The sequence below is a fragment of the Eptesicus fuscus genome, chromosome 7 (genome assembly GCF_027574615.1).
Source record: "Eptesicus fuscus isolate TK198812 chromosome 7, DD_ASM_mEF_20220401, whole genome shotgun sequence".
NCBI lineage: Eukaryota > Metazoa > Chordata > Mammalia > Chiroptera > Vespertilionidae > Eptesicus > Eptesicus fuscus.
In genome coordinates this window covers 77,716,692-77,730,660 of record NC_072479.1, presented here as the reverse complement: position 1 = coordinate 77,730,660, position 13,969 = coordinate 77,716,692, and the positions used below count along the sequence as shown (strand labels likewise).

The window sequence follows — 13,969 nt, the reverse complement described above, 5'->3', positions numbered from 1 at the left end:
TGCACGAAGTTCTCCAGGGTGCCCCCTGGTGGTCAGCACACATCATAGCGAGCAATTGAACTCCTGGTCTCCCAGTAAAAGTCCCGAGGGGACACTTTGCATATTAGCCTTTTATATATATAGATACTTAAACACTTGTTATTTACTCTCCTCTCATAGATCTCCATTATAATGTACATAAATTCAAATTTTAAAATGTTTTATAACAAGTATTCTGTGAGAAAATTTTCTTCCTAATTTAATTAGCCTCGCAAATATTACTAATATACAATTAATCAAACTAACCTAAAAATATTACAAATTTTATACAATTATTAAACAAAAAAAATCAAATTTTATTAGAAACAATTCTTTAATGAGATAGATTAGATGATTTTATATTTTACATTAACTAATATATAGGAAAATGAATATTTAGTTTTTATAAAATAAAACTAATCAAAAGGATTGTATACATCTTTAATTTCCTGCAGTTTATATTATAGAAATTGATTTAGAAAGATAAATAGAAAATAGGACCTAACATCTACAAATGTTTTTTTGGAAAAGACAACATGAGATATTTGCATTTTCAAATGGGAGCATGGGTTCGAAAAGATGGGAAATCATTGAGCCAGAGTTCTCAGGCCAGGATTTTTCTTCATGGGTGGCTATTTCTTCAACATCTTCTTATACTGTGCCAAGTAGTTAATGGGCTAAACGAATAATCAGGCTACTAGAGGAAGAGTTTTCCTTACTGCCAGTTCCTCAAATGAACCACTCAGTATTTTGACGTAAGGAGGAGATGGATGGATGTCCTTGGATTGAAGGAGAAAAGTTGTGGGTTTTGCCTCTTTTAAAGAAGAGACTAAATGAAATTATACATATAAAGAACCTAGTACCATGGTTAACACTCAATAGTTATTATATAATTGTTATTACTATGAAAAACCACAGACCAATCAGCTAAAGCTGTTCAGTCATATTAAGATGCTCTTGTTACTTTAGATTTTCTTGACCTTGGCTGAAAATTTCAGGTGTCCACTCTTGAGCACAAATACATGCCACAGTGATTGTGATTGTATCAATCCAGATCAATATGATCCTTTGCTTTTAGATCAAAACCACAAAAACTAATTGTAGGTTATTAAGTCCTTATTGTTACCTCAAATTCTTGAACTATCTTAGAAGTTTTTTGGGGGGGGTTGTGTCTTTATTATTTTTCTGATTAAACATGATTTTACTTTACCCAACACCATTTGAATATCATGTAGGGCTGATTTACCTTCTAGGAATGTTAACTATAAACTCCTTGATGCATTGCCTTTAAATTTGCCTAATTTGCCTTCCCTATGCTAGGACACTAGTGGGATCGCCATAAATGCTACTTGAATTCTAGTATCACTTTACATATGCTAAGTAGATTGTCACTATTATTATTACTTGCTTTAATGGAATACACATATATATTTGTAATAGTGCTTTTCTTGCTTTCAGGTGCATTAAGCCACAACTTAAATCTTTTGCCTTGGGTATCTACACCTTAGCAGTAAGAGTTCTTGGTAAGTATAATCTCTGTTTTAAGTATGGTGGCCATCACAAGTGTATTTGGAATATTTTTCTAAATATTTTTACAGAATTATCACACATAACTGAATGATATAGGTGGTTAGGTCCCTATTCTTTTCACTTTCTTTCTTCCTTTTTTCCTCCCTTCCCTTCTTTCTTTCCTTGACTTCTCTCTTCCTTTGTTTCAGAAGTATCTATGGAGAGCCAGTGCTTGGGCCCATGTTATAATAAAATGAAACTGTGAGAATAATGCCATTTTTTGTGTAGCGATATTGTCTCTTCCAGCATTGATCTATTGTGAACAAAACAAAACAAACAAACAAACAAAAAACTCTGCTGTTATAGGAAGATCCCTCTGAGAGAAAAGCCAAAATGTGAATCAATAAGAAAAGCTAAAGCCTAAATGTAATTTTATCAGTTATTAAAATGGAAGGAATTATTTTGGGCTACTCTCAATGCTAGGATATATCATTTTGGTAGAAAGATCAGATCATTCAATCAAAGCAGTTTTTTAAATGTACTTGGAACTTTTTTCTGACTACTAGATTTTTCAATATACATTAATTAAAACCCATAGGAAATAATGTGAATGAGTCAAATAAGTTTTCTGTTCTTAGTAAGAAGGAAGTGAAACAATCCTAAATGCTTCTCTGTAATTTAACAGAAAAGAATTACCAGGGAGAAAAACAAACTCAGAGCTTTAAAAAAAAGTCTGTTTTTTGGTTTATATAAATCTTAACATAAAGTGGGTATAATATATGAAGATACAATATAATCCTGATAAAATTGGGGAAACAACCCCCTCCCCCATCTTTGCCTCTGATAACCACAAGTCTGATCTCTTTTTCTAGTTTGGGGATTTTTTGTTTGTTTGTTTTTTGTTGTTGTTTTTAGATTCCACTTGTGAGATCATACAGTATTTGTCTTTCTCTGTCTGATCTGACTTAAATATAGCGTGAATATAAATCTCTGATAAGATTAAAGAGTTATTGTAAAGGGGTATGATTAAAAATGTCATCAGTTAAAGATACATACTGAAAGACATAGAAGGGAACTGACATGATGTCTGAGACTTCTCTTAAAATATTTACAAAAAAAGTTTTGGGGGGTTAGGGGAGATGTGGGTCTGGAGGTAGGCTACACATTAATGATAAAATATTAAGCTTTGTTGAAGTTATTGATATCACATGAGGGTTTATTATATCATCCTCTCTAATTTTGTGAATGTTTGAAAATTTGCTATTATGAAAATTTTAAAACATATACAGAAGTTTGCCAGCATTTGGATTTTTTTGGCCTTTCTTCACATTATTGAGAGCAATTGAAGTTAGATATCACCTAAGTATTTTTAAGTAGTAAATAACCTATTAAATTGGACAATACATATAAAGAGTGAAATTTTATTTAAAACACCAAATAATCCAAATTGGCTGTTAGCTATATTTAACAAATTGCTCTTCATGTTTATGGGATTTTATGCATAATAGAATCACTAGATTCTTTCTAGATTCTAGAGTTCTTCCTATCTTCCTAGGAAGGGAGATACCCTTACAAATGGATATTTCCTTATAAATGTAAATTTCCCTTTAAAAAGGAAAAAATAAACGTGCTCTATCTTCAGAGCTTTTCCTGTGTTTCTGTGTCTCAAAATAACCAGCTCAAAATAATCTTTATACCTGAGGCATGTTGGGGGTGGCATGTTCTGGTCACTTTCAGATGCCCTGGTATCTCCAAAGCAGTAATTTATGGACTGAAAGGAAGTGGTTCCAGATAGTCATTCATTTTTAGGGTAATCAAAAAAATGTGCATATATTTTTGGCAGCAATTATTTGTTTTTCTCACAGCAGGCATCCCAGCTCCCGTATATTTTGGAGTTTTGATTGACACTTCGTGCCTCAAATGGGGATTTAAAAGATGTGGAAGTAGAGGATCCTGCAGATTTTATGATTCACATGCGTTTAGGTACCGTATCAAACTCATTCCCACATCTCACTGCTATCACCTCCCAGGTCTGCACAGGCAATCAGCACTAACTTCCTTATGTCATTTCACTGCTTGTAAGAAAAAGGATAGCCTAATCAAGGAGCCTGTTTTACAGAATAATTCTATTACCATTTAATTACTTGGCTATACTTTTAATTTTCCCCATTCCTAATCTTAACTTGCAATTTTTAATGAGTAATCACTAAAAAAAAAAATATGACATAAGATTCCAGAATAGAGTAGAATTCTGAAACTTTATGCACACAAATGAGTAATTCCCTGAAACTCAGAGGCATTTAAATTTAGGTCATATTTTGGGTTTATTTCCATTCTTTTTCACACTGAGCCAAACTGTCCCATTTACGTCAGCTATCATCCCCCTGGGCCAGAGTTGGATTTGGCTCTAAATCTATCCGGCTTTTATTGCCAAACTGATGTTCAATTATTCCAGTACTTGAAATGCATAAAAGTAAAAGGTTTTCTCTTTGAGTGTGAGTGTGTATGGGGCTGGGGGGCATGGCTTTTTCACTATGGCGTCATTCAGTCCAATTCATCAAACATTTAGTCCCCTTATTGCTTAAAGCAATGCTTCAATGGCTTAGAAGCAAGAGGGATTTTTTTTTTTTTAAAGATTTAAAATCTGAGCATTTTCTAGAGAAAGAAACCTGGTGCTGAGCCATGGAAGTTGGAAGTTGGATGTGTGAGCCAATCCTCTTAAATAAGTTTGTTTGATTTAACAGGCTTTGATGTCATGTGAGAATGTACTTTGGTCTTTGAAAGGGACCTGATCTGCAAGTAGAGTTCAGCTTCACCCACATTTGCTAAGGCTATATTCATTTCAATGTAAAGACAGTGTAATTCAATCAGAGACTGTGAGTGTCTGTACAAGGTGATCGAATGGATCATTCAGCCTGTCCTTCCACACCCTCACGTCTTATGACAGAATGTAGAACTCCAAGCTTCTCACGGAAGAAATAGATTTAAACACCTGGTTTATTCTTATGCCATTATTTTTCTACTGAGAGCTCTGATTCCCCCTTAACGTGGCTTTTTGCAATTTTTCTGTAGAAGTGAATTTTGGGCAAGGTTCAAGAGTAACCACGTGATTTATTATTCCAACCCAGACACTTTTGAGAGTGAAAGGGGGCACTATTAAAAATTGCCCTGGGACAACCCTGCAATAAATTGGCACTGTTTTTGGCAAATAGGGATATGGTCTAAGGAACTAATTGACAGAGAGGATGTAAATGATTAGGAAATTAGTAGTAACTGAAAATGACAATACTACTAAAAAGTTACTTGATGCAAGCATACTGCCTTAAATAGTCTCATATGTTCAAAGAAAGGCCTTTTATAATGACTGAATCTGCATTCTTAAAAAAAACCATTCTCATGGTATTTTTGTGAATATTGATGGATTTCATTGGTATTAATATTTATTAAATGCTATTATGACCTTTCTTTCACATTGTATTTAAAGTTGGATAGTTACAATAATTAAGACTGAGATTCTGTCTTCTTCTAGACACATGTATCTGGGACTAACTCTCCTGCTGGGAATAATGTCCATTTTCTTAAGTATTGCAGTACTGTTCACTTTGAAGAAAAAGTATGTTTCAAAACACAGAATCTTCAGAACTAAGAGAGAAAGAACAATGGTGACTACAAGAATCAGCAAGGAAAATTGTACTACAAGTGATCATTTACTGCAGCCCAACTGCTGGCCAGGCAAGGAAACACGGCTGTAGAAAAAAATGATGCCTTGAGCCAACTTTTCTATTTTCTGAAAATTCTGCAAGCAAAGTTTAATCAACATGAACATTCTTTATCCTTTCTAAAAATGTCTTCTTTGCTTTTTATCCTAAGTATTTGATAATGCATCTGATAATGAATATAATTATCATATTATAGAAAATATACATGATGAAGTGAAACTTTTTAATGTGTATACAAATCGCTTATATTCGTTAGTCATTCTGCTTAATTTTACCTTATACCCATTAACATATTAGCTATATTCCTAGTAGAACAATTGTCCCCATAGTGTAATAGCTATGTGCAAAGTAATTTTTAAATGGAGATACTTGTCTAGGATAAGAGAATACTGTTAAAATTTGAACCATATCTTGGCATCCTTCAAATATCACCTTAATCATGATGATGTTGGATGGAGTCAAAACATGTAAAAGAAAATTTCATTTTAAGCTTCTCCTTTCTTTTGGAATGGATGGTTTGACTACATGGATAGCGCATCAGCCTGCGAACTGAAGGATCCTGGATTCGATTCCAGTCAAGGGCACATGCCTGGGTTGCAGGCTCAATCCCCAGTAGGGGACATGCAGGAGGCAACTGATCAATGATTCTCTCATCATTGATGTTTCTATCTCTCTCTGAAATCAATAAATATATATATATATTTTTTAAGTGTACAGAGGCAAATGATCTTGGGGGATTTAAATTTTGGATTCTTGGCTCTTCTACCATTCATTACCTGTGTTTTATGTGCAACATTTCAAGTGACCGTGGTTGTAAAGTAATCAAATTAAAATTCATATGCTTGATTGTTCTTCTATGAATTCAATGAATTAAAAAATAATGTTAAATACAATCCTGCTCATATCTTAATGTATGTAAGCAGCTCCAGACTTATGCACATGATGTCATCCTAACACATATTTGCAAGTCGAATTTCTGACAGTGTACAGTAAATGTAGGCGTTATAACAGGAATCAGAGGGATGGGTTGATTGGTGTGGTTCTTTTTGGTGTACTCCCTGGCCTATCACAGGGCCTAAGGGCTTCTGGGCAGAGGGCTGCTGCCAGTACTGCCTGCCAGAGAGCTCTCTGTTTCTCTGCAAATGAAAAAGTCAAGCCAGGCATTTCCTCCTTGCCAGCTTCCGGGTGCTTTTCTGACTAGATATAGTCGCCATGGCAGTCCACCATCTTTAATCTTGAGCTCAATTCTGTGCTGTGTTTTCCTTTCTCCATCACTACTGCACAAGAGGGCCTGGCCCTCCCAAGAAAAGCAGACCTTAACGTGGAGTCTACCCCAGTGGAGTCTTGAAATTGTACAAGTCTCAGCAGCCTTTAGAACAAATAGAACAATAAACAAGGAGTCTTTCTGAGGCGTGTCATGGAGCCTAAATCCAACAAAAAGGTCCAGCTCAAAAACACAGTAGCCTTACTCACACGCTGGGAGAATTAAATGCAAACGAAACAGCTTGCGGTCTTTTAATTTTTCTTTTATATACCAGTCCTGTGAATATGAACGGAAAAAGCTGGAGATGGAAAGTTTGGGGATGAAGAGCAGAAAAATATCCTTTAAATATTTATTAATTTTGTCATTTTATTTTAATTGGTGATGCAAGGGTTTTTTTCATATTTTTACTATTTTTAAGATGAAAATAGACTTATGTTTTATTTCCAGCAGGCCTACCTCACACCGGCTGTTGCCCTAATAACTTGCAAGCAGGAATCCTTTTTGTCATCTGAATATCAATCTTACCCATAGCAAATATTTACTGAATGGGTGAGTGAGTACACTTGTCAAGAGTTTGCTTTGTAGAGGTGCAATTAAAATTCAGGTTCCTCATCCTGTCTCCCACATCCTCTTTATTTTTCAAAGCTTTTTGTAGCAATATCCTGCAAAATAACTACTTTGCAAGTAAATTTCTAAACAGGATTCTATCCAATTTACTCCTGAATAAGTTAAAAAAATAAAAATTGGCATAAAGGATGATCAAATGATATTTTTTCGTAAAAGCAGTGAATGTCAATGAAAAGAAAGCATATTTTATGCATAACCATTAATTCACCAGTGGAATTAAATATATTCTAAACTCAGTCATGTGGCCTAAGAGGGGAATTGAATTTACTGAACGGGACCTTGATGTTTTAGATGAGTAAATTCATCTGACAGAAGCAAGCAGGCTTATTATGCCTCAGAAAGCACATGATTTTTTTTTTTTTAACAAACCAAACCCATTTCAGAGGTCAGAAATATTCCCTCAGCCCCAGAGCCAAACATTAGAGGTCAGGCCTTGACTGACATGTGGGATCCCACAATTGCTCCATGTTCAATGGGCCACTTTATTTCCTTTTTCTACAGCCATGGTCCCTAGAGTTGACTAGCGCCTCAAATGAACATCTGATTCACTACAACCTTCAGACAAATAAGGCTCCAGCAATATCATTTTATAAATGGAGTGACTTAAATTGGGTTAAATGATTTGCCCAGGGTGGAGGCAGTCAAACTAATGCTGGGTTCTTCCATTACATCATTATGCCTCTAAAGCAGGTAATAAAAACAAATCATCTGAAACTTCTAAAAACAGCTGGAGGAACATTTGTGACCATTAGCATTTAAGAAATCTCCACTTAAATATTACATATGTATATGCTTATCCATAAAGGGAGACTGAAAGAATAAATTGACTCTAACATATTCTTGGGAATAATAATTGCTTTTATAATTTTTATAGCAACTCTTCAATGAAACAGTATTAAGCACTTTCCTGATGTGCTGAGAGCGTTAGACACATTATCTTAATTTCAAGGATAAAAAGAATCTTATGTGTTAGGTATACTAGTAATTTCTGAGTTTTCAGAGGAAGAAACTGAGGCTTAGAGAGTTTTAGTGACTGTCCTGTCAACAAGTTCTAGTAGTTGGTAGAGCAAAGATTTAAACTGAGGTTTATCACATCCAAATAGCCACATTCTGTCTATGTTAATCTATATCCAAATTTGCTGTCTTCCTCTAAGTTTACTAAGTGTTAATCTTATATATCTACATTAGAAATGTTTTAGCATACTAAAACATACCCATGTTTTAAAAGAAATCAAATGGTACAAAAAGATTTAAAACGAAAAGTAACAGTCCTTTACCCCAACTTCTCTATTCCTCAAAAGCAATTACTTCTAACCAGTTTGGTTTGTTAGCTTTTTCTGATGGTTACTTACATATCTTTAAATAATATGCACATACCATTTTCTGATTTATTAATTTTGGGCACTATCTATTGATTCTGATAGATTACAACTAATGTCACTCATCCTTTGTTGTTCTTCCTCTGTTATCTTCCGCACACAGTGAGGTCACTAGTATGAGTTCTTCAAATGTCACATCAATACCTCTATCCATTTCCTATTTAATAAGCATGAAAAGTACTATGTGTTTTCTCACTTTAAAAAATAAAGTTCTTAGAGTTCCCTCTCTTACCTCCGAGTGTCCAAACTTGTGTTCATCTCCCTCTTTCTGTTAGTTCTACCTTTACTTTTACATTGTCAACAATGATAACATTTTTAGTCAACTCTGTAAACATTAGATCTAGGAAAGGCCTGAAACAATGATAAAATTTTTAGTCGACCCTGTAAACGTTAGATCTAGGAAAAGCCTGAATGGTTATGATTAAGATTGACTCCATCTACCGTTGAAGCCATAAAACTTCACCATTAGAAAAAAGAATGAGTATTGAATGTAAAATGCAATTGAAAAAATGAATAAAAAAGACATAAAAAAGAATGAATAAGAGAGGGGGGAAAAACTTATTAAGGAGTACCTCCTCTGAATCAGGCAATAGAGGTATATTAATGTATTTAAATGTTAATAGATGTGATGTAAAATATGTTTTATGTTTAAACAATTTTAGAACATGTTGCGTTAATGATGCTCTCATATGACTTCAGAATCTCTCGGAATCTTTACTATGATGATATACAATGACAGTCTCCTAAAGAGGATGTGTGCCTCAAACTTATTTGGCAATAAATCCACTTTTTTATTAGCAAGTCTTGGATCTAATTAATTTTCAATGCAAGAAAGTATTTGGAAAACACAATTTTATCCTCCTTTTTAATTATTTTGCAGTCTTTATTGGCTTCTGGTATCAGGATTATGCAGTTTAATAAAATTAACTAGAAAACTATTTCTCTTTAAATGTTTTTGAGAAAGATTTTATAGCATAGGAATTATCTGTTCCTTTAACAATTGAAAGAATGTTTTCAACCTTTTTAAGAAATACCTTGAAAAGTTTTGATTAGTTATGTTGCTTTTTTAAAATGTTTTTTTATAGAGAAAGAGGATATTGTATACTTGGGTTTATCTTTTTTGTATATTATGTTTATCAGAAACATATATCATTGGAATTTTCAAAGAAATGGCTTTTGGATTCTGTTTCTTTGTTGATTATTTTTTGCTTTAATTATTTTCTTCCTTCTGTTTCCTTGAGGTGTGCTTAAAACAGTATTTACCTAAAATGTTAATTTGTTTTCTTATAACTGTATGTTCTAGCTTAGTAATGAAAACAATATACTTTAACGTGCAGCTTTGTTTATAACACAAAAAGTTTGCCATGCTGGAGTACCAATGATGTTTTTCTAATTGTTTCTACTTGATTTCCTATTTGCTTCAAAATTCCTATTTCTCTAAGAGAATGATTTAAAATATCCCTATGTGTGAATATTTCAATTTAAGCTTATCTTTTAATTTTCAGATTACTCACATTTATAATGTGGTAGTGTAGCCTACTCAATTTATCCTTTTGGAAATTTATTGAGGGTTTAAGACCAGACACCATAAAATATATGGTACATATAAATATCACTGAGTTTTATAACAGACAAAAAAAAATGACATAAGAGTTATCAGCTTTTGAAACCTATATGGTTTTGTGAACCAATGTCACACCAATAAATTCAATTTAAAAAAAGAAGTGTCAACTTTGAAAAGGAGGAGTCAAATGATAACTATTCACAGGTACTCCCATCACCTCCTGAGAAACATCTAGAGAGCCTGCTGAACAAACTAAACCAGACTTTGGTAAAGAATGCTATTTACAACATAAACATTAAGCAACTAACTACTTAGCTAAATCTGTTATACTTATACATGAAATGGAATGAAAAATATTAAATAATCTTTTTAGAAAATAAAATAGAACAATACATTCCAAATTATAATAACACAACTATGAGGACTAGAATGAGAAATAATTTATATATATTTATATATATCGGCGGGTGGCCAGAGGAAAACTGGTGCTGGCGCCTTCCGCCGCCCCCGGTGGTGGAACTCGGGGTGGCTGATTGCATGGCTGCCAGCACCAGTTTTCCTCTGGCCACCCGCCAATCAGAGTTTCTCCCGCCAGCGCGATCGGCCACCCGAGTTCCTCCACCGGCGGCACTGGCAGGAGGCGCTCTGATCGGCGGGTGGCCAGAGGAAAACTGGTGCTGGCAGAAAACTGAGGCAGCAGCCAGGTGAAGGAAGGTCTTTTGCACGAAACTTTGTGCAATGGGCTTCTAGTATATATATATTTAAAGATAACATTTTACTGAGGAACACAAACTATATTCCTGATGAGAAGACTCAATATTATAAGAATACTAGAGGCCCAATGCATGAAATTCGTGCAAGGGGCTTTGCCCTCACAGCCATGGCAGCTGCCTCAGCTACGTCCGGAAGGTCATCCAGAAGGTCGTTCAGCCATCCAGTCTAATTAGCATATTGTGCTTTTATTATTATAGTTCAGTTTTCAAAGTTGATACGTTTTTTGCCCATTTTTTCTTGTATATTACAAAACCCAGTGATATTTATGTCATGTATCTATAGTTAAAATCTGCTTATGGCCCTGACAGTGTGGCTCAGTGGTTGAGCATCCACCCATGAACCAGAAGGTTACCGTTCAGTTCCAGGTCAGGGCACATGACCAGGTTGCGGGCTTGACCAGGTTGGAGGCAGCCAATCAATGATTCTCTCTTATCATTGATGTTTCTATTCCTCTCTTCCTCTCCCTACATCTCTCTGAAATCAATAAAAACATTTTTTTTTTAATCTGCTAATGACATTCTACTATTCAAATCACCCAGCAACTCCCAACATTTTCAGGAAACCTCTGAATTCTTTGATAAAGTGTGACCTTTCAGGATCTGGTCTCTGACAGTCTCCTCAGCTCCATCTCCCACAACACCCCAAATTCAAATTATTCACCTGGATCCTCTGGCCACATTGTAATGCATGCAATTTCCTAAAGCTGCTATTCATACCTGCTACTATGTCTACCTAGACAATACTTTTCTTGTTTCCTTCTTTCACCTTTTACCCAGTTTAGGGCTTCTTAAACTTTATTGTGTCTATGAATCACGTGGGGATCTGGTTTAAAATGCAGATGTGATTCAGTAGTTCCGATTTGAGGCCTGAGATTCTGCATTTCTAATTAGCTCCTCGGAGCAGTAGCATCACATCCTTGGCTAGGACCTGGATGACTGCTACTCCTTTTTAATATATACTTTTTATTGTTGATAGTATTACAGATATCTCCCATTCACCCCTTTACCCCTCTTTTCCCAGTGCCTCCTTAGTCCCCCCGCCCATGTCTTCACTACCCTATTGCCTGTGTCCATGGGCTATGCATCTCTATAATAATAAAAGCATAATATGCTAATTAGACCAAACGTCCTTCCAGATGTCCTTCCAGACAACCTTTTGGACGAAGCCAGGGCTTCGAGGGAAGCCCGGGCCCAAGTGCCAGAGGGAAGCCGGGGCCGGCAGCTGGGGGAAGGAAGGCCTACTCTTGCACAAATTTCATGCATCAGGCCTCTAGTAAGTATATAAGTTCTTTGGGTTATCCCTTGTCATCCCCCCCAAGCCCACATCGAGGTATGTCAGTCTATTTCATGCCTTCATGATTCAGATCTTATTTTGTTGGTCAATTCATTCTGTTCATTAGATTTCACAAATAAGTGAAATCATGTGATATTTGTCTTTCTCAGATTGGCTTATTTCACTTAGCATAATATTTTCCAGGCCCATCTATGCTGTCCTAAAAGGGTAAGAGACCCCTCTTTTGTACAGCTTCATAGTACTACTCCTTCTTGACAGTCTAGTTCAGCCACCTCTAGCCAGCTTTCCCTGGATCTCACCCTCACAGCACCTCGATAGTACTATGTGCTATACTAGTGGAGACCTTGATGATAGAGACTCTTATCAGTTTATACTATCTTATACATTACCTCACACATAGGACAAACTCAGTATTGAATAAATGAATGAACTAGTGATATGGGAAAAATAAACTTCATTTAGGAATTGAGAATAGGATTTTTTTAAAGCACCTGATGTAATTATTCCTGAAATTTCTATATGTTTTATTGAATTCACTTCAGAAAGAATTTGGCAAGAAGAGAATGGAATGGAATGGAATGGAATGGAATGGAATGGAATGGAATGGAATGGAATGGAATGGAATGGAATGGAATTAGAAATTCAAATAGGTTAAATGCTTTAAAGATTTTCTCAATCATTAGAAATTGTGGATATACTAAAAAACACAACCAATAATGCAGAACAGTTTTCTGTTACCTACGTCTCTAGGATAATTGGTGCACTATACAAATCACTTTTTTTCCAGAAAGACTCAATTTCAATTTAGATATATATTTTATCTTGCAGCATTTCTATATAATCCTTTACTTTTGAATACTTCTTAGAATCTATAAAGCATTTTAGCATATACATTTTTTCCTCTCAATTCTCTATATAATCCAAAAGATCAATATTTTTTTCTGATTATACGTGGATAATCTGAGACCATAAAAGGATTATATAAATTAGCCTGGCTTGCCAAGGTCAGAGAATCAGCTATTGACAGAGCAGGAGTCTTAGTCCATTGTTCATTTGCCTTATCTGGTTGAAACTTTCTTAAAACCCCAGGGCTGGCTAAAATGATTGACTTGTGAATAAAAAAGTTTGGTAGTTCATACCTTGCTAATAACTCCATAATGACAGTTGCGCTAACTGAGGCACACAGAGTCCCTGCTGTCCTAGTGATCAGAGCATCACCCCACAGGAGATCTCAGAAGTTGTAAATTAACAGGTTAGAGGATCCAGACTACAGAAGTGAAAAGTTTCCTAGACCACAAAAACAAATTACTTACTAGTTAAGCTTCGATTGCTGGATGGACGCCCTGACTTCTTATCCTGTGATCTCTCCAGTGAGACCTGTCATTGACCACACTAGGTTGAAAATCAAGGCCTGTGAAGTTCAAGGTAGACTAACCTAGAATAAAAACTGGTCTGAAGAACTCCAATAAAGCATTCAAATGCTCACATGATATAGCACATAATTTTTGGAATTATATATATCAAATGTTACCATGGCCTTACCAGGCCTTGCTTAATCGAAACACAGCTAACTCGCTGATGTCATTTCCTCCCACTCCTCCTGTACTCACTCTGCTCCACTCCAGTCTACTTTCTGTTTCCCCAGCACACCAAGCAACCCCTATATAAAGTCTTGGCACTTCCTCAGTCCTCTGCTTGCAACATTTTGCCCCATAGCACTTGATCCCTCACTCCCCCTTTGTTCAAACATCAGCCTTTCGAAGACCCTTTCTTTTCTGATAGCCCTCTTCAAAATAGCATGTGCTGTCCCTCTCTCTATCCC

At 35.4% G+C, this 13,969-nt stretch overlaps 1 protein-coding gene across 1 annotated transcript in view; it reads left to right on the top strand.

The window, feature by feature from the left end:
- The window catches only part of SLCO1C1 (solute carrier organic anion transporter family member 1C1), a 56,173-nt gene extending 50,840 nt beyond the window's left edge, over positions 1–5,333 (top strand). Inside the window, exons 14-16 of the mRNA XM_008140474.3 lie at positions 1,477–1,541; positions 3,393–3,510; positions 5,057–5,333. Coding sequence (XP_008138696.2) covers positions 1,477–1,541; positions 3,393–3,510; positions 5,057–5,279 — 406 coding nt within the window. The 3' untranslated portion in view covers positions 5,280–5,333. The remainder of the gene's footprint in view (positions 1–1,476; positions 1,542–3,392; positions 3,511–5,056) is intronic.
- Positions 5,334–13,969: the final 8,636 nt, after the last annotated feature.